The sequence below is a fragment of the Pelophylax lessonae genome, assembly GCF_965119305.1.
Source record: "Pelophylax lessonae genome assembly, chromosome: 11".
Classification (NCBI taxonomy): domain Eukaryota; kingdom Metazoa; phylum Chordata; class Amphibia; order Anura; family Ranidae; genus Pelophylax; species Pelophylax lessonae.
In genome coordinates this window covers 51129432-51151124 of record NC_138778.1, presented here as the reverse complement: position 1 = coordinate 51151124, position 21693 = coordinate 51129432, and the positions used below count along the sequence as shown (strand labels likewise).

General features: G+C 44.3%; 1 protein-coding gene across 1 annotated transcript in view; it reads right to left on the bottom strand.

The window, feature by feature from the left end:
• Positions 1-21693, bottom strand: part of SAMHD1 (SAM and HD domain containing deoxynucleoside triphosphate triphosphohydrolase 1) — a 140200-nt gene that overhangs the window by 76492 nt on the left and 42015 nt on the right. Inside the window, exons 7-9 of the mRNA XM_082271899.1 lie at positions 18437-18616; positions 15695-15804; positions 5563-5675 (exon numbers count right to left, since the gene is read on the bottom strand). Of these exons, the coding sequence (XP_082128025.1) occupies positions 5563-5675; positions 15695-15804; positions 18437-18616 (403 nt within the window). The remainder of the gene's footprint in view (positions 1-5562; positions 5676-15694; positions 15805-18436; positions 18617-21693) is intronic.

Below are 21693 nucleotides of genomic sequence, written 5' to 3'. Positions count from 1 at the left end.
TATGCTCTGTTTATCTTGGCTAAATGTAAGTAGCCACTTGTCTATTGTAAGCCTCAATAAACATGTGTGATGGTATTACACTATGAGGAGTGTCTTTCTTAACATGGCCTGGTGACTTAGGAGAGGAACATTGGATACATCAGTGAGAGGATATCTGAGAGGTTTTCCCCTGACATCTACCACTATTTTGCTTTTTTGCTGTCTATGATCCCTGTGATAAGGATCATAGAGTTCCGGTAAGAGGCTGATTAACCCTTCATGGTGGTGGCTTTCCTTCACTTGGTTTCCAGCATTGAGGATACATATGAACTCTTATCTGGGGATTGAGAACTATTTCTGTGGAACTCTTCTCTCTGAAATGACTCATTTTTAATTTTAAAATATATGGACTAGTTATAGGTTTTGAAGGATATTAGCGCTACACTATTTTCTCCTATACGCTTTATTGGATCTGTTTTCATATTCAGGATCAGGTGTTGGCAGCTTGTTATATCAATTTGTGAATATACGCTTATCTATTATCAGTAAGCGCAGCAATCCCTCTACATAAAAACCTCATATCTGCTCTCAGAGGCTCAGGTACCATCTTTTTAGTCCATTGACTGTTTAGGATGGATCTGATAGCAAACCCCTTAGATTCAGTGATTCTTTGGTCGGGTATGTAGCATAACCTTCTTTCTTCTTCTTCTTAAGACATAAGAAATATGTGGAGAGACTCTCCACTATGACCATCACCTTTAAACACTGGAGGTACTTCCTGTGTGGGAGGGGTTATATAGGGGGACATCCTTTCTGGTTGGTTGCCAGTGTCCTTCACCTGTAGGTGGCTATATAACCCATATGTTATGATTTATGGCTCTGTGTCCCGTGATGTAAGAAGAGAAATGTGTTTATGCAAATATACGTTTATGCAATTATGTGTTCATGCAAGCATGCATCTTTGCAAGCATGGAAAAATGTGTCAATGCAAGCATGCAAACACCTGTTTATACAACATGTGATCATGCAAGCATGCGCCCATGCAGGCATATGTCTATGCAAGCATGCAAACATGGGTCCATGCAAGCATGTGTTTATGCAAGTAGGTAAGTGAGGCTTACTGGAGGCTCAGCACGAACGCAGTTCCCATGCAAACAAGCACAAAAATGCAGTTCTTATGAAATTATACATGCTAAAGCGGCCAACCCTTTCCAAGTTCCATCCATGAGGACAAATAGTGAGTTTGACTTCCTAAAAGACTCCGTAGATGCCAGATACACCCTGATTGTCTGAACCTCATCCAGGGAACGCAAGACAATATCCTTAGGATGTTTAGGCCTGGGACATGGGTAAGGCAACACAATGTCTTCATCCAAATGGAAATCAGAGACGAGCTTTGGAAGGAATGACGGACAGGGATGAAAAACCACCTCATCTCTCTGAACTACCAGGTAAGGTGAATGACAAGACAATGACGCCAGTTCCAACACCCTGCACGCAGAAGTAATAGCCACCAAAAAGGCCACCTTCTGGGATATCCTAAGGAGGGGAACCTCCTGAATATTTTCGAAGGGATGTTTCTGGAGAACTGACAACACCAAGGTGAGGTCCCATGGAGGCAATGGAGATGGCACTGGAGGAGCCAAGTGTTGAACTCCCTGAATAAAAGATACGCACCAAGGAATGTGTGGCCAATGGACGTTGAAAGAAAACCACCAAGGCCGAAACCTGGCCCTTAATGTTACTCAAGGCAAGGTGCTGCTTAACCCCCCCATTGGAAGAAAGTCAAGATCCAAGCCACCAAAAAGCAGCGAAGGAGAACCCCAAGAGACTTACACTACGCAATTACATCTTCAAAGTACGATGATAGTAGATCTTCCTAGGAGGTAGCCTTTCACAGTGTAGGAATCACAGATTTAGACAAAACTCTATCCTTCAGCACCTGGCTTTTAACGGCCAAGCCGTTAAAGCCAGCGACTGTACAGCAGGATGGCAGATTGGCTCTTGGGACAGCAGATCTTCCCTGAGAGGAAGTCTCCAATGAGCATCAGCGACCAGCTGTACCAGATTGGTGTACAAAGACTGGCGAGGCCAGTCTGGAGCCACTAGAATAACCGTAATCCCTTCTGCCTGGATCCTGCACAGGACTTGGCAGAAGTTTGAGAGGGGGGCGAGTCGTAAATCAGACGATACCGACTCCCAGAAGCCACTAATGCGTCTGTGGCATCGGCCAGAGGATCCCAAGACTGGTCTACCTGAGACAGCTGATGAAACACCTCCAGATGAAGTGACCATTCCCCCTGGTCCAACGCCTGTCGACTGAGGTTATCCACTTATCAATTTCCCATCCCAGAATATATACAGCAGAGAAGGCTGGAAAAAAAAAATCGTTCTGCCCACCTTAGAACGCCGGCTACTTTCCGAGCAACCAGGATACTTCTTATGCCCCCTAGGGGATTTACATAGGTAGTGCCACAGCCGTGGCCTAACTGAATTCGTCCTTTGGATCAATGGACAAAATTGTCCATTGATCCAAAGTCTGATCGCTTGGAGTTCCAGTAGATTGATTGGCAGCCTGGACTCTAGAAGAGTCCAGACCCCCTGAGCACAATTTGTGCCGAGGACGCCTCCCCACACAGACAGGCTGGCATCCGTGGTGACCACTGTCCAGTACAGGGGGAGAAGGACTTTCCCTGTTGAAGTGCTCGATAACGAAGCCACCAGATCACGGACCCTCCCGTACCCTGGCTCAACAGGATCTGATTGTCTAGAGACGGAATTCTTGTCCCATTTCACCAGAATCTCTTTTTGCAGAGATCTCGTGTGGAACTGTGCAAACTGAACCACCTCGAAAGTAGACCCCACCATCAGGCCCAGCATGCAAGCCTGGAGGGATGACTGTCTGCCGGACAACAGAAGCTGAATTGCCTCCATCAATTTCTGTAGTTTATCTAGAAGAAACAAACAAACACTCTAGCTGAGGCAGAGTGCAGAGTCAGACCCAGATAGTTCAGTTTTGTGGACAGAACCAGAGCAGACTACTGAAGGTTCAGAATCCAACCAAACTCCCTCAGAGTTTGCAGAGTAATCTCCAAGTTGTCCATCAGAGCAGTCTGAGACTCAGCTCGCAGAAGATCATCCAGGTACCCCAGTACCGCGATCCCCCGCTGACGCAACAATGCTAGCACCGGTGCCAACACGTTTGTGAAAACGCGAGGAGCGGAGGCGAGACCAAAGGGTAACGCCACAAACTGATAATGCTCCTCGTCCACGGCAAAGAGGAGGAAGCGCTGATGATCGAGACATATTGGAATGTGAAGGTAGGCGTCCTTGATGTGGATAAAAGCAAGAAAGTGGCTTGGGGGGGGGGGGGTTGGGAAGAACCCGGGGGTCCCACCGTCCAAGGGAGGAGCCCGTGTCTACCCCAAAACCCTCCAGAGGAAGAGGGGGGATGGCTACTTATACCAGGAAACCGGGTGGGCACCGCTCCGGACAGACCACCTCTCCATCAGAATACAGGGCTGTCGGCCAGGAGGAACGATGGGACTCGTATGCGCCCTCGCAGGATGTTTAACTCATAGGCAAGTCCCTGTCCAGTGAGGCTATGTCACGACCAACCTAGCGCGGAGCTGGGGCCTGCGCGTGCTCGTTGGGCAGACTGGGGGACCCTCAGAATCTAGATTATCCAGTTTGTCGCCCATTCCGGCAGTTGATTGTAGATTCTCAAAGGAAGAAAATAACAAAGAAAAAAGTTCAATTTAAAAAGGAAAAAAAATTGCCAGGACCAGAGATCGCAGCAAGGAACTAGGTCCTTACTCCTGAGTGCCTATAGCGGAGAGTGGGAGTATACCCCCTAGGACTGCCCCATAGGCCTAGTCAAGCTTTTTCCTGCCTAGTGTCCTACTCCTGTAGGGGACAGTATAACCCAATGGTCAAGAAGATAAGGAAGAAAAGGTAGAGTAGCGCAGACTTTACTGGCACATAGCATCAATTGACGTGCACTATATTTGGGGGTATTACCCTCTAGTGAAGCTATAATGATTTGCTCTCCAGTAGCAGGATAATGGTTCATGGATGTGTCCCCACCCTCATTAGCTCCTGGATTGCGTCATGTGGAAGGAAGTTATTCGATCGCACTTATCGACAGGCCCCTGAGGAAGCGCGAAAAGGAGATGCCAAACGTGACCCTGAAGAGTTAGGGCAAAGGGGGTGCCAAGCGGGGCCCTGAAGAGTGATTTACTGTATAGTTTGCTTATCTTATACTTCACTACTATGGCAAGGTGAAGCAGCGGCCTTGCCGTATTCAACATAGCTAGAAGTCCTCAAGTTGTGCATAGTTCATCTAGTTGGAGTATGCCACTCATTCCTTCTCCCATCCCATGTTCTACAATGAACAACAAAAAAACAAAATTCCCTAGACTGTTTTCTGACTGAGCCAAGAACCTAAAGTACTAAGGTTTGCATATTGTTGCTATGGGTATCCCAGGGGAACCCGCTTCAAGCAGCTCCCAAGGGAGTAGTGCTACACTTGCTACAGATTCAAGTACAAATTGAACTTGGGTCTGGAGTTTGACTGGGCCATTCTAACACATGAATATTCTTTGATCTAAACCCAGCGGGGGATCTGACAGCTCCGTCTCTGCACACAGAGCTTAGATGGAGCGGTCATCCGCCTGCTCAGTGGTGAGCAGAACGGACTCCTTTGTGGCGGTGCACCCATTTGAAAGGTACCTAATGCTCTCCTTGCCTGGCCTGTCAGTTTAGGTGGACGGCAATGTCTTGGTACAGTGGTTCTTAACCTGGGTTCGATCGAACCCTAGGGGTTCGGTGAGTCAGTCTCACGGGTTTGGCGGAGGACTCGTATGATTCGTGATGACACGCACACCCTCCACTAGTACCACTTCGCTGTCAGGGACTATTTCTCCAATTTCGGGAGTGTCCTTCCGCTCCCGCTCCGTGCCTTCGTCATGGAAACACACAACATCCCCAGAGTACAGAGCCCGGACCTGGCGGAGTGATTCACATGTCACATGTCATGTGACACTGACACTGACCGTCCTAAATATATACCTATGTTTTGAATTTGAAAAAATCATATTTTATTTTTCCAATTAAGAAGGGTTCAGTGATTGCGCATATGAAACTGATGGGGTTCAGTACCTCCAACAAGGTTAAGAACCACTGTCTTGGTAGGTTTGCAGTTGTGCCATACTCATTTCATTTTTGGGTGATAGATTGAACAGTGCTCCGTAGGATGTTTAAAGCAGGGTTAGGTTTTAAAAAAATATCCCAAGCTTTGAACTTCTCCAAAACTTTGGTATATCACATAAAATCCTAATAAATAACATTTATGTTTTTGGTTGTAACATGAGAAAATGTGGAAACTTTCAAAAGGGGTGTAAATACTTTTTCAAGGCACTGTATCTCAACCTCACAGTACACACACATTAAAATATGCACTGGCAGATAAGTTGTATGACCAAGAGCTCAGGTTTATATTCAACAACTATCGCACATCATACCAATCTACAGTTACCGCTGTCAGTTAGAATAAAATCACATAAAAAAAAGGACAAAGAAGACTTGCCTTTTCCCTTGTACATATGTGCTTCTTGTTGTCGACCTTACAGACTCTAACAAATTTGAGATATCGCATATGATCAAAATTGTTTTGAATACCCAGGTGATGGCAGTCCCTGTTGGAAAAGCAATATGTGGTGTAATCAGACAACATGGCATTCTTAAGGATTGATGATGCCCCATTCTTTAACAGGGTTTTCACACTTCTATAGCAATAACTAAACATCTGGCACACAGGAAGGATTTTAGGATTAGGGGATGGGGAAAGGGGGGATTGGAATGAACACTGGTAGATGAATGTACTAGCAGGACAGTTTGTCAATTTAATATCTTTTTTATATATTTATGATTTAGCTGGGATTTTACTTACATTGCTTTTAAAAGGGTGGCATATATACATACATCGATTTTGTTGTTGCTTAAAAAAAACAAAAAAAAAAAACAAAAAACACACACACACACACACACACACACACACACAGTATATTTAACCCCTTGGAGTCTAAGCCTTTTCTGACATATGTTGCTTAAAAGTTAAAATCAGTATTTGCTAGAAAATTACTACTTATAACCCCCAAACATTTTTTATATATATGTACATACATACAGTATCTCACAAAAGGGAGTACACCCCACACATTTTTGTAACGATTTTATTATATCTTTTCATGTGACAACACTGAAGAAATGACACTTCGCTACAATGTAAAGTAGTGAGGTTACAACTTGTATAACAGTGTAAGTTTGCTGTCCCCTCAAAATAACTTAACACAGCCAATAATGTCTAAACCCTGTTAACAAAAGGAAGTACACCCCTAAGTTAAAATGTCCAAACTAGGCCTCAATATTTTGTGTGGCCACCATTATTTTCCAGCACTGACTCAACCCTCTTGGGCATAGAGTTCACCAGAGCTTCACAGGTTGCCACTGGAGTCCTCTTTCACTCTTCCATGACAACATCACGGAGCTGGTGGATGTGAAGAGTCCTTGCGCTCCCCCACCTTCTGTTTGAGGATGCCCCCCAGATACTCAATAGGTCTGGAGACATGCTTGGCCAGTCCATCACTTTTACCCTCAGCTTCTTTAGCAAGGCAGTGGTTGTCTTGGAGGTGTGTTTGGGGTCGTTATGTTGGAATACTGCCCTGCGGCCCAGACTACGAAGGGAGGGAATCATGCTCTTCTTCAGTATTTCACAGTACATGTTGGCATTCATGGTTCCATCAATGAACTGTAGCTACCCAGTGCCGGTAGCATTCATGCAGCCCCAGACCATGACACTCCCACCACCATGTTTGACTGTAGGCAAGACACACTTGTCTTTGTATTCCTCACCTGGTTGCTGCCACACACGCTTGACACCATATGAACCAAATAATTTTAATTTTGTTTTAAAAGACCACAGGACATGGTTCCAGTAATCCATGTCCTTACTCTGCTTGTCTTCAGCAAACTGTTTGCGGGCTTTCTTGTGCATCATTTTTAGAAGAGGCTTCCTTCTGGGATGATAGCCATGCAGACCAATTTGATGCAGTGTGCGGTGTATGGTCTGAGCATTGACAGGCTGAACCCTCCACCCCTTCAACCTCTGCAGCAATGCTGGCAGCACTCATAAGTCTGTTTCCCAAAGACAACCTCTGGCTAGGACGCTGAGCATGTGCACTCAATCTCTTTGGTCGACCATGGCGAGGCTTGTTCTGAGTGGAACCTGTCCTGTTAAACCACTGTATGGTCTTGGCCACCATGCTGCAGCTCAGTTTCAGGGTCTTGGCAAACTTCTTATAGCCTAGGCCATCTTTATGTAAAGCAACAATTTTTTTCAGCTCCTCAGAGAGTTCTTTGCCATGAGGTGCCATGTTGAACTTCCAGTGACCAGTAAGAGTGAGAGCGACAACACCAAATTTCACACACCTGCTCCTCATTCACACCTGAGACCTTGTAACACTAATGAGTCACATGACACTGGGGAGGGAAAACGGTTAATTGGGCCCAATTTGGACTTTTTCACTTAGGGTTGTACTCACTATTGTTGCCAGCGGTTTAGACATTAATGGCTATGTGTTGAGTTATTTAGAGGGGACAGCAAATTTACACTGTTCTACAAGCTGTACACTCACTACTGTACATTGTAGCAAAGTGTCATGTCTTCAGTGTTGTCACATGCAAAGATATAATATTTGTGAGATACTGTATATACATATAATATACACACACACACACACACAGTGCCTTGCGAAAGTATTTGGCCCCCTTGAACTTTGACCTTTTGCCACATTTCATGCTTCAAACAAAGATATAAAACTGTAATTGTTTGTGAAGAATCAACAATTGGGACACAATCATGAAGTGGAACGAAATTTATTGGATATTTCAAACTTTGTTAACAAATAAAAAAACTGAAAAATTGGGCGTGCAAAATTATTCAGCCCCCTTAAGTTAATACTTTGTAGCGCCACCTTTTGCTGCGATTACAGCTGTAAGTCGCTTGGGGTATGTCTCTATCAGTTTTGCACATCGAGAGACTGAAATATTTGCCCATCCCTCCTTGAAAAACAGCTTCCCGATTGGATTCAGGTCTGGACTTTGACTTGGCCATTCTAACAACTGGATATGTTTATTTGTGAACCATTCCATTGTAGATTTTGCTTTATGTTTTGGATCATTGTCTTGTTGGAAGACAAATCTCTGTCCCAGTCTCAGGTCTTTTGCAGACTCCATCAGGTTTTCTTCCAGAATGGTCCTGTATTTGGCTCCATCCATCTTCCCATCAATTTTAACCATCTTCCCTGTCCCTGCTGAAGAAAAGCAGGCCCAAACCATGATGCTGCCACCACCATGTTTGACAGTGGGGATGGTGTGTTCAGGGTGAGGAGCTGCGTTGCTTTTACGCCAAACATAACGTTTTGCATTGTTGCCAAAAAGTTCGATTTTGGTTTCATCTGACCAGAGCACCTTCTTCCACATGTTTGGTGTTTCTCCCAGGTGGCTTGTGGAAAACTTTAAACAATACTTTTTATGGATATCTTTAAGAAATGGCTTTCTTCTTGCCACTCTTCCATAAAGGCCAGATTTGTGCAGTATACGACTGATTGTTGTCCTATGGACAGAGTCTCCCACATCTCCGCTGTAGATCTCTGCAGTTCATCCAGAGTGATCATGGGCCTCTTGGCTGCATCTCTGATCAGTCTTCTCCTTGTATGAGCTGAAAGTTTAGAGGGACGGCCAGGTCTTCGTAGATTTGCAGTGGTCTGATACTCCTTCCATTTCAATATCGCTTGCACAGTGCTCCTTGGGATGTTTAAAGCTTGGGAAATCTTTTTGTATCCAAATCCGGCTTTAAACTTCTCCACAACAGTATCTCGGACCTGCCTGGTGTGTTCCTTGTTCTTCATGATGCTCTCTGTGCTTTAAAACGGACCTCTGAGACTATCACAGTGCAGGTGCATTTATACGGAGACTTGATTACACACAGGTGGATTCTATTTATCCTCAGTCATTTAGGTCAACACTGGATCATTCAGAGATCCTCACTGAACTTCTGGAGAGAGTTTGCTGCACTGAAAGTAAAGGGGCTGAATAATTTTGCACGCCCGATTTTTCAGTATTTTATTTGTTAACAAAGTTTGAAATATCCAATCAATTTCATCCCACTTCATGATTGTGTCCCACTTGATGATTCTTCACAAAAAATTACAGTTTTATATCCTTATGTTTGAAGCCTGAAATGTGGCAAAAGGTCGCAAAGTTCAAGGGGGCCGAATACTTTCGCAAGGCACTGTACATATACTTACATACACACACATACATACACACACTTTTATTTTTTTTAAAACAGAGACCCTAGAGAATAAAATGGCGATCAAAGCAATATTTTATGTCATATGGGATTTGTGCAGCAGTCTTTCAAATGCAATTTTTTTGGGAAGAAATACACTTTCATGAATTAAAAAAAAAAACTAACATTAGCCCAACTTTTTGTAGAATGTGTAAGATGCTGTTACGCCGGTAAATAGATACCCAAGATGTCATGCTTTAAAATTGCGCACAATCGTGGAATGGGGACAAACTACGATACCTAAAGATCTCCATAGGTGATGCTTTAAAAAATGTGAACGGTTACCTGTTTAGAGTTACAGAGGAGGTCTTGTACTAAAATTATTGCTCTCACCCCAACGATTGCGGCGATACCTCACATGTGTGGTTTGAACACCGTTTACATACGCGGGCATGACTTGTGTATGCATTCGCATCTTTCCCCGTTAATTATTTTATTTTTACACTGTCCATTTAAAAAAATAAATAATGTTTTTGATCACTTTTATTGATGTCACAAGGAATGTAAACATCCTTTGTGACAGTAATAGGCAGTGACAGGTACTCTTTATGGAGGACCCCAAACCCCCTTCGCACTTAAAAGCAGTTTGGCCGTCTCGAATGCTGTCATTTTTTTTTTTTAATTTAAATCTGGCGCCTTTAAGGCTCCAGTACCCGGAAGAGATGACATGATATCGAGTCCAGGTTTTTACATCGGACACCCGACCAATGCCGAATGCGGCTCTGTTCAGGTCTTTTGGCCAGTCGGCAGACGTGTCGGCTGGTCGCTCGGGTCTCCTGGTGGGACGGGAGACCCAGGCGAGCAGTGGGAGGGGGACATCCCTGCCCGCTCCTTGCAATGACAACCAAGCAGCTGCTCAGCGGCCTCGATTGTCATTACAAGAAAGCCAATTGTCGACTCTAAACACCTCCAGCTAGAGGCATCACCCCGGTACAATCCCCTGAAGCCGAGGCCGCATATTTGTGTTCCATCGGCGTGAAGGGGTTAATGCACATTTCTACAAGCTTTATCCCTTTAAAAGACCCTGCAAGTACAAAAAAAAACACACACCGCTGATCTTCCAGAAATGCACTCAACTATTACCATCTTTTTCTCAAATTATACCACACAGGTTCGGATCAGCCATAGGGCACACCGGGCATTTGCCCTGTGGGCCGGGGTCGCATGTCATAACATTCCCAAGATTGTTCCCCGCTGATGTCATGCCAGACCTGACTGCGGGTTGAGCGGAGCTGTCAATTATGCCCACCGCTACCCAAGACCCTGCCCTCCACATCCCCACACTGTCCCTGCCCCGCCCTGGAATTGGGCACGCCCCTGCCTACTCCCCCCCTCTTTCACAATCACATTTTTCTACCCAACCTGTGGCCGTAGCTGTACCTTTCCCCCTTACCATTCCCCCAACAAGGAAAAGGAGGGAGGAGGAAGCATGAGGAGAGGCCAGCCCTGTGGATTTGCAGCCATTTTGCATTTGAGCTTCCTGATCCATCCTTGGAAGGGAGTGCAGGAGAGCCAGGCCGGGGGGGGGGGGGGGGGGGGACATAGCCCAGAAACCCCTCATCTGTCATCTAGATCAGCACCAGACCCCCGCTGCAGAGGTGATGCCACGGCGATTAGCTGGGTGCTATGGAAGATGGCTGGTCTGCACATTGTATAGACATTGCATGTTTTATATGTATTATTTTAATGCATAATCTAGGTGTGCTTTGCTGTGATTGGTTGTATACAATGTTACATTGCACCCACATGCCTTTTGTGGACTGAATTTGCAAAACCTGGTGTCAGCCCTGCCCAGTCGTCTATTAACCACTTGCCAACCGCCCCACGCAGATTTACTGTGGCAGGGCGGCACGGTTGCCCATAATCACGTAGATCTACGGTATGTGCACGCGGCCTCGGCATGTGTCTAATCACCGCTGGCCTCCCACGATCTTGGGGGAAACTGACAGGAGAGCCGCCTGCCTATGTAAACAAAGCAGGCGGCTCTCCTGTCAGACAGGCACAGTGAGATTGTGTCTCAGCTAAGCTTAAACACCGATCTCTGTGTGCCTTTCACAGGGCCCAACCCACCCCCCACAGTTATTAAGCATAATTAGGCTCACACTTAACCCCCTTGATCACCCCCAGTATTAACCCCTTCCCTGCCAGTGTCATTTATACAGTAACAGTGCATATTATTTAGCACTGATTACTGTATTAATGTCACTGGCCCCCAAACCGTGTCACTTCGTGTCAGATTTGACTGCCGCAATGTCGCAGTCCCGCTAAAAATCGCTGATCGCCGCCATTACTAATAAAAAAAAAGTTCATAAATATATCCCGTAGTTTGTAAACGCTATAACTTCTGTGCAAACCGATTAAAATATGCTTTTTGGGATTTGTTTTTACCAAATATATGTAGCAGAATACCTAAATTGGCCTAAACGGGTAAAAAAAAAAAAAAAAAAAAAATTAGATTTGGGAATGTTTTATAGCAGAAAGAAAAAAAAATAGTGTTTTTTTTTTTTTCAAAATTGACGCTCTTTTTGCTTATAGCGCAAAATCTAAAAACGCAGAGGTGATCAAATACCACCAAAATAAAGCTCTATTTGTGGGGAAAAAGGACATCAATTGTATTTGGGTACAGCGTCGCATGACCGCGCAACTGTTAAAGCAACGCAGTGCCGAATCGCAAAAAAAATGGCCTAGTCATTAAGGCCCCTTTCACACGGGCTTTCCGATGCCATCCGATCCACCTGTCAGTTTTTCAGGCGGACCAGATCAGATTTTCCATGCAGCCCTATGGAGCGGCGGATGTCAGACATCTCCGCTGACACCTGCTGCTATCCGTTCCTGTCCGTGAAATCCGGACGGATGGAAACCCTGCTTTCCATCCGTCTGGAGGATCGGATGAGGACAGGTGGTCCGTTCTCATCAGATTCCCCCATAGAGGAGAGCGGGGATCTCACAGCTCCGTCTCTACACACAGAGCGGAGACGGAGCTGTCATCCACCTGCTCAGCGGGGATCGGCGGACCAGCGGCCACCTCCACCCGGGACACAAAGGATTCCAAGACCGCCAACAGTGCATCTATGGATAGCTGGGATCCGGAGGGCCCTGCGGCCTTCTTGAGGGGGTCGGGTAGGGTGAGGGTTTTTTTTTTTTTTTAACCACTTCAATATAGGGCAGTTACACCCCCTTCCTGCCCAAGCCAATTTTTAGCTTTTAACGCTGTTGCATTTTGAATGACAATTGCGCGGTCATGCAACACTGTACCTAAACCAGATTTATGTGATTTTTTTCCCACAAATAGAGCTTTCTTTTGGTGGTATTTGATTTTGCTACACAAATAAAAAAAAAAGAGCAAAAAAGTTTGAAAAAAAAATAAATAAAATTTTGTTTAGGTTATAAAATTTTGTAAATAGATACGTTTTTTCCTGCACTGATGAGGCCGCACTAACAGGCACTGATGAGGAGGCACTAATATGCAGCACTAACAGGCAGCGCTGATAGGTAGAACTGATATGCAGCATTGATGGGCACTGATAGGCGGCATTGGTGGGCAATAATTGTCAGCACTGATAGGGAGGGCACCACTGATTGCCATCCCTGGTGGTCATGGGTGGGCATCCCTGGTGGCTCTAGTGGCATCCCCTCAAGGGTCTGCACTGGCAATCAATGCTCTGATTACCAGCACAGACCACCCCGGGGGCACGCAGAGCGCATTATCCTGCTCAATGACCGATGACAGCGGGTCAGGATAATGCAACCACCTTCCCGCAGTCAATTGCCTATGGGGCGGGCGGGAAGTGGATAAAGAACGTCCCACCGCGCTATAGCCCCCCACCAAGAGGTTAGGCAGAACACACTGAAGACCCCCCCAGACTCACCACCAGCACCAGAGATGCACCAGGAATGCCCATAATGTCTGTACAGCACGTGTCTGCAGCGATCTCGATCAGCAGAAAAAAACCTGAGTGTCAGCACTAGAGTATAGGGAGGGGCTCCACCACCAAAAAAACGCCTCTAGGGATTCCAATAACATGGCCGCCATTTATTTTCAATGGGGATCCACCGCAAAATGGCCGCCGGGCTACACAAACATGGCCCGCAAGCTTCAATAGCACATGGGCTACAAGAAAATGGCGGCCCCTTCCGGCCTGCAGAGCTTCTGTGGCCCTCGAGGGGACCCCCCCCAGCCTACTGGACAGGATCGACAGGAAGGGGGCCCTGGAAATGACAGGTGAATCCCCTCCCACGATCGATCGTTCGTTCGTCCGCCGGCGGCCCACCCAACTACCCCACCTGTCCCGTCTCCGCCCCCGGGAGTAGCTGCAAGCGTCCCATAGCCCGAGTAGTGAGGGGGTGGGAGGAGGGTGCGTGACAGGACAGAGGGCAACCCAGGGGTGAAAGAGTCCGACCGTCCTAAGGAGGGGCACGAGCCAACCCGCCAGGGTGAGAGCAGGGAATAGTTTACTTACCATACCTGGAACAGGGGGGCACCATCTCCTGACAGATTTCCTCTCCGCCGAAGTGGGGAGGCTGTCGGCGATTGTGATTCGGGCCTAGACCCGGCTGTATGCGACCTGACGAGAAGTTAACTCGCAGGGCCAGTCCATGTACAGTGGGACTATGTTGCAGCCAACCTAGCGCAGAGCTGGGGTCTGCGTGCGCTGGCTGGCCTGCTGGGGTGACTACTGGATCTATATATCCAGCCCATTGCCCAGATCCAGCTTCGTTGCTTGTAGATCTCACAGGAAAAAAATCCGGTGAAAAAAAAAAAAAAAAAAAACTATCTAGAAAAAAAACCATCTAGGAAAAAAAAAAAAAAAAAAAAAAAAAAAAAAAAAAAAAAAACTTGCCAGGGCCAGAGATCCCAGCAAGGAACTAGGTCCTCGCTCCTAACTAGGTAGATTAAAACGGACATCCTATAGCAGGGAGAGAGGGTATACATTTTTTAACTTTTTTTCTGCCCATTGTCCTACTCCTCCTGTACTGTTATTAAGAACAGAGACTGCGTCCGTCAATGAACGATAGAGAAAAGGGGATATGAAGGAAGTTTTTTCTGTTTGCTCAGCAAAGTTTTTTCTCTCGTGTCCTAAGCTCTAGCCAATATCCTGGACATTTTTATATTCAGCGCTTTAAGTTGGGCTGGCATACAACTCAATTAAAGTACAGGTCTCTGCCTTTTTCTTCAAGCTGCAGATGGGTGGAAGAGCCATTGAACAAATGCTTCATGCAGGCTTTAATCCATTAAAGACCACCAAGGAAATCCTTGTTCCCTTCATGGGATTTAGGCTCGGCTCTGAAAGCACTAGTACAAGCATCCTTTGCTTCAATAGCTTCATTTTTGTTGTGGTTTCTAGTGGTAAAACTAGTTCCTCTGACAGCAGTTGCTTCAGACGAAAGGATGTTGAAGATTGCAGCACTTTCCTGCAAAGATCCCTTTAGTGTCTTTGTACCAGAAATAGTGATACTACGTCCATCTCCAAGTTGTATCCAGTTTCCAGGAAAACCTGAGGGCAGTCCCTCCAAGCATTCAGATGGAGTCACTGAGTACACAGCAGAAAGACTTCAGGTCCTTACACAAGTTGTTAACCATGTACATGGAAAAGTCAAAGACATGAGGAAAGTGGATAAACTTTTCGTTTTGCCGCCAGGCTCGAGTCCTCTTCTATTGGTTTACCAGGGTGATTAGATTGGCATGCAGAAGAAGGCCTTTCTGATCAGGAACAGGGGAAGGCTCCTTCGACTGGAGGGGTGGCAGCCTTTGGACCAGTTATGCCAGGATTTCAGTGAAGGCTATACGAGAGATGGCTTGACTTTCAAGCTATGCGTACAGTCAGCAAATTCAGTAAAGTTTGGAACGAGACATATCAATTTCTATCTTTTGGCAGCTTTTCTTGGATTGTCAATGTTTCTTTTTATGTGTTCTCTCCCGCTCATTTATTCAGATAGTTATATCCCATTGTGTGTTGACGGTAGGCAGGGCCAGGAATATGGAAAATTAAATACTTACCGTAATTTTCCTTTCCTGGCCTATCCTCACGTCAGCACAGAACTCCCCTCCCTAGTGGCCTGTCGCAGGCTAGGTTATCGTACACTTCAGTGGGGGAGGGGCAGTCTTATTTAGCTAGGAAGAGGTGGTCCTGTGGGCTCCAGGAAAGGAAAATTACAGTAAGTATTTGATAACAATTTTCGTTAATACCAACTATTTTTTAACATCAATGCTATATTGGTTTCTTAATAAATGTATTATTGTACACTACGATGTAGGAGTCAGTAAGGAGAACATTATCTAGCTACTCCAAGAAATGTGAATACCTGGCAAAGTAGTCCCATTTATCCACATCAATGCCATTTCTTTTGTTGGCCACAATCTCATACAGGAAGCTTTTCTCTTCTGTCCGACCTTGGTAAGGCCACTCCCTAGACTGATTTTTCAAAGCACAAAGATTTAAATCATATTAAAAAAAAAAAAAAAAAAAAAACACGACAGTAGAACAGAAAGCTGTAAATCTACAATACAGAGAAGAAAATAAACATTCCAGTAGAATAGCCAATGCATTAGCACTCATTAACACAGTTTAGATACATTGGATATAAAAAGGCTACACACCCCAGTTAAAAAGTCAGGTTTCTGCAATGTAAAAAAAAAATTAAAAAGATAAATCATTTCAGAACTTTTTCCACCTTTAAATGTGACCTATAAACTGTATAACTCAATTGAAAAACAAACTGAAATCTTTTCATCATTTAAAGTGCCTCTAATTAACCCCAAATCAACGTCAGCTGTTCTAGTAGGTCTTTCCTGACATTTTCTTAGTTGCATCCTACAGCAAAAGCTAGCAGAGGGATTCCAAAGCATCGGAGGGATCTCATTGGTAAACGGTATCAGTCAGGAGAAGGGTACAAAATAATTTTCAAGGCACTAGATATACCATGGAACACAGGGAAGACAGTCATCATCAAGTGGAGAAAATATGGCACAACAGTGACATTACCAAGAACTGGATGTCCCTACAAAATTGATGAAACGACAAGAAGAAAACTGGTCAGGGGGGCTGCCAAAAGGCCTACAGCAACAATAAAAGAGCTGCAGGAATATCTGGCAAGTACTGGCTGTGTGGTACATGTAAAAACAATCTCCCATATTCTTCATATGTCTGGGCTATGGGGGTAGCGTGGCAAGATGGAAGCCTTTTCCTATAAAGAAAAACATCCAAGCCTGGCTAAATTTTGCAAAAACACATCTGAAGTCTCCCAAAAACATGTGGGAAAATGGTTTATGGTCTGATGAAACCAAGGTTGATCTTTTGGGCCATAATTTCAAAAGAGGTTTTGCGCAAAAACAACACCTATCAAAAGAACACCATACCCACATTGAAGCATGGTGGTGGCAACAGCATGCTTTGGGGGCTTTTTTCTTCAGCTGGAACAGGGGCCTTAGTCAAGGTAGAGGGAATTATGCACAGTTCCAAATACCAATCAATATTGGCACAAAACCTTCAGGCATCTTGCTAGAAAGCTGAACATGAAGAGGAACGTCATCTTTCAGCATGACAATGACCCAAAGCATACATCCAAATCAACAAAAGAATGGCTTCACCAGAGGAAGATTAAAGTTTTGGAATGGCCCAGCCAAAGCCCAGACCTGAATCCGATTGTAAATCTGTGGGGTGATCTGAAGAGGGATGTGCACCGGAGATGCCCTCACAATCTGACAGATTTGAAATGTTTTTCCAAATAAGAGTTGCCAAGTCAAAATGTGCCATGCTGATGGACTCATACCCAAAAATACTGAGTGCCGTAATAAAATCAAAAAGGTGCTTCAACAAAAGTATTAGTTTAAGGGTGTGCACACTTATGCAACCATATTGTTTTATTTTTTAAATTGTACTTCCCTCCACCTAAAAGATTTCAGTTTGTTGTTCAACTGAGTTGTACAGTTTATAGGTCACATTAAAAAAGGTGGAAAAAATTCTGAAAGGATTTAGCTTTGTCTTTTTTTTACATCACAGAAACCTGACATTTTAACAGGGGTGTGTAGACCTTTTATATCCACTATACATACAGCACGTGGATTTGAATGCATCTGAAAGCAGTGCTATAGGAATTTTTAGGTCAATACACACAGCTGTGCCTAAAAACATGTGTTCAGTGTATAGTGGCATACAAAATAGTAGGACACAGTTGCATCTAGGGCAATAGAAGAATTGTACACATCAAAAACACAAGAACTTTAGGTGTTTACTTTCCTTGAGGTGTGTACTTTGCTAAAGTTATGTACTTAACACAGAATGTTTTGCTAGCTCCGCCAGAAAGAACCTGGTTTATGCAAAGGTCCGTGTGAATGAAGCCTTTTTGGAAGGTTTTGGGTTTCCTTCTAGCACAGCCCCATGCTATATGGCAAAGAGAATGCCTTCATTTTCTGCCTAGAATTTTTTTCTTTATATGCACAATGCAATATTTGACATGCTTATATCACTTCACCTATGCCCGATATAAAAAGCTGTTAGTGCTGTGGGCTATGAAAGTAGGGAAGAGGTAAATCACCTCTACGCTATAAGTACCCATTCCCACATATGCACTGCGCTAATGCATACTACATGTTCCTGCAATGTATGCCTGGTCATTCTAAATGGCACCTCAACACACTAAAAACAGGACCCATACATTGTAGCCAACCATAGTGTGGGGTAATGCACCACTATCAGTGTGGTGTGCGTGTAAAAATAATAAATAAATTAAGAAAAAAAAAAAAAAAGATGTTTGCAGGTGAAATCTGAAATGACTAATTGAAAGTGAAACTTTTTTTTTGTGAAATATGCAAATCCCCCAGTTTAAAGATTCAGGTATTGAATTCAATCAGGTCTGTGCAAACTACCTACAAATTAATTTATGCTGTACTGACCCCTGCGTGATCTAAACATACAGAAAAAGACAAGCTGCAGCATGTACAAGGCCCCGGGGAGTGATTCTCCAGCCAAAACACTCCCCCCCCCCCCATCTCCATGGTTAAAAAAAAAAAAAAAAAAAAAAAAAAATCGCAACAGTTTCACTTACAGAGGAACTACTTTGACTAGAGTTGAATGAATCTTCTGCTTCAGTAGTCAACGGGCCAGCGATTTGTTCCTCGATAAATTTTAGGTCTTCAGGCAAGCGGAGGCCATATTCCTTCATAATGCTCTCCAATCCGTTGGACTCGATAAGGTGGTAAAACATCTTTACAGAAGCAGATTCATGCTGAAAAAAGCCAAACGTCACATTCAGACTGGGAGAGCATATTGTCATCAAGAAACACAAACCAGAATCACTTTAAAGCAGTAGTATACCGATTTTTTCCACTTTTAACTACAGGTAAGCCTATAATAAGGCTTACCTGTAGGTACAATTAATATCTCCTAAACCAGCATGGTTTAGGAGATATTTGCACTGCATGCAGCCGCTCACGCGAGCGGCGCATGCGCGCTGAAGGTCCGGCGGACCTTCAGCTTTCCTTGCCGGGAGATTGCCGGAAAATGACTCCCGCGCGCACGTCATCGCGGCTCCGGCCAATCATAGCGCCGGAGCCGCCGAACCCGGAAGAGACGCCGAGGGATCATGTCAGCTCCCACAGCGGTGTCGGGGCTTCGTTCTAAGGTAATTCATAATGAGCTAGTATGCGATGCATACTAGCTCATTATGCTTTTGTCTTGCAGGGTTTTTTTTTTAGGTTTACAACTGCTTTAAAATCAACTGTATGCAAAACACACTGTAAAATATATTCCAATAGGCAATGATGCGTTTAGGCTCCATGCACACTAGGTTTATTTTAAGCTGCTAGCAGGTCCTAGCGGCTAGTTTTAGCATTTTTGTTCTGTTCATAGAATCAAATTGTTTTATTATATGCATCCTTGCACACTACTGCAAGCTAGAAATGTTTTTCCAGGTTCAGCTTCTAGGAGCAAAGTTATTTTTTTTTTGGAAGCGATTTGCCAGCAAAAAACAAAACAAAAAAAAAAAAACCCGCTGACAGCAGTGGTTTAAGGAGCTTCCAGCAGCTAAGCACCGGTTTCCAGCGTTTTTTTTTCCTAGCCAGTGGCCCGCTGGCTTTAACAACCAGTGTATAGCTAATTAATAGCCACTTGCTGACCAGGCCTTTTCTGGAACTTTTTGTTTTTAAGTTTTTTTATAGCAAAGACCCTAGAGAATAAAATAGTGATTTTTGCAATATTTTATGTCACACTGTATTTGTGCAGCAGTCTTTAAAACGCAAGTTTTTTGGAAAAACTATGAATGAATTAAAAAAAACAAAAAAAAAAAATTACAATAGTTACCCAATTTTTTTGTATTATGTGAAAGATGAGTGAATAGATGCCCAACATCTCATGCCTTCAAATTGTGCAATGGCAACAGACTACTTAAAAATCTCCATGTACGATGTGTTAAACATTTTTACAGGTTACCTATTTACAGTTCGAGGAAATCTAATGCTAGAATTATTGCTCTCGCTTTAACAAATCGCATGGAAACCTCACGAGTTTTTTTTTTTCTCTCTTATTCATGTTACTTTTTATTTTTTATTTTTTGGACGACTCATCAGCTGACCGCTGAATGTAAACAAAAAAAAAAACGAAATAAGGCCCCTTTCACACGGGCGATCCGATCCAATCCGCCTGTCAATTTTTCAGGTGGACCTGATCGGATTCTTCATGAATCCCTATGGGGCAGCGCTGACCCCCGCTGCGCTTCGATCCTATCCCTTAAATCCGGACGGATGGAAACCCTATTTTCCATCAGTCTGGAGGATCAGGTCGGATGGGATCGGACAGGAGGTCCCATAGAAGACAGCGGGCATCTGACAGCTCCGTCTCTGCACACAGAGCAGAGACGGAGCTGTCACCTGCCTGCTAATCAGGGATCGGCGGATCGATACCCTACTGAGCAGAACGGACTCCGTCAGGCTGTGTGCCCGTGTTAAAGGGGCCCAAGAGAGAAAAAAAAAAAAAAAAAGCAGGCCCTTAGTATGGTATCAGGTCTGGTATGGATTTCAAAGGACTACCCCACACTAAAAACGTAAAAAAAAAAAAAAAAAAAAAAAAAAAAAAAAAAAAACGGCTTGTAGCCACCCGAATCCATACTAATCCCTTTCAAGTCTAGTACAGGAAAGGCAGGCCCTTGACTCATACCAGGCCAAGTAACCTCGACATGGGGGGGGGGTTATCCTAAGCACCTTGCAGCCGTGTTGAGGAGGACAAGAGCCTCTTCCTCACAACCCTGGTCCAGTGCCTGTGGGGGTGGCTTATCAGGCCCCCATATCATGCCCCCTACATTGTACCCCTACTTATTCACCTGTTTGTTACCCCTACTTATTCACCGGGGAACATTTTTTATTTATTTAAAAAAAAAAAAAAAAGGCTTGTGAAAAACAGTTTTTAATTTACTTTTGGCGAATAAGTAGGGCTACAATGTACCCCATAGTCATTTACATGGGGGGGCGGGACCTAGGGGCTCCTAAGTCAGCCCCTGCACACCCACAACTACCACGCCAAGTTTGTGGGGAAGAGGCAAGTTGTCCTCTTAGGCATGGGCACACCCTGCCCCCTTCATGTTGAAAGCATGTGGCCATGGTTCGGGGGGAGCCCACGCCATTTTTTTAAAAAATATTTGTTTGTGGCGTGGGCTTCCCCTTTAAATTTGTAACAGACTTGAAAGGCCCAGGTATGGATTGGGGACGGACCCTCACGCTGTTTTTTTTCTACATTTTTTTTGCCAGCAATTGTTGCGTTTACATTCAGCTGTCAGCGGCCGCCTGATCCTTAACAAAAACGCTATCACTCCTAAACACTGTTGAAAATGTTCCTAAACACTGGAAAACCCTGGTTAAAAAACAAAAAAAAGCTAAATATTAGTGTTTTTTTTTTGTTCAGCATTTTTTTCAGTGGTTTTTCTGCATCTAGTGTGCATGGAGCCTTAAAAAGGCGATCATTTAAAGTTGGTGGCTGGGGACAAAAAGAAGGCAAAATTCATTAAACACCTTCTTCAGTTCTGTGTATTCAAATGAAAATGGGGGGAGCTGAAATATGGGACAATATTGACAAAAGAAATTCAATGGCTCAAAACTGATATGGTCTGAAAATATTTAGACAAAGTAGAATATTAAAAAAAGGGGGGGGGGGGGAGGTTGGGACTTTGAATGAGGAAATTACAGGGTAGGGTCATATTCCTCCATCCCTATGCATAAATAAAACAAAAGGAAGTTGGGAAATTAAATTAAACATATGGCAGCAATCAGGGGAATTATATATAAATGTATCAATGGGCTGGCATAGGTATCGCAT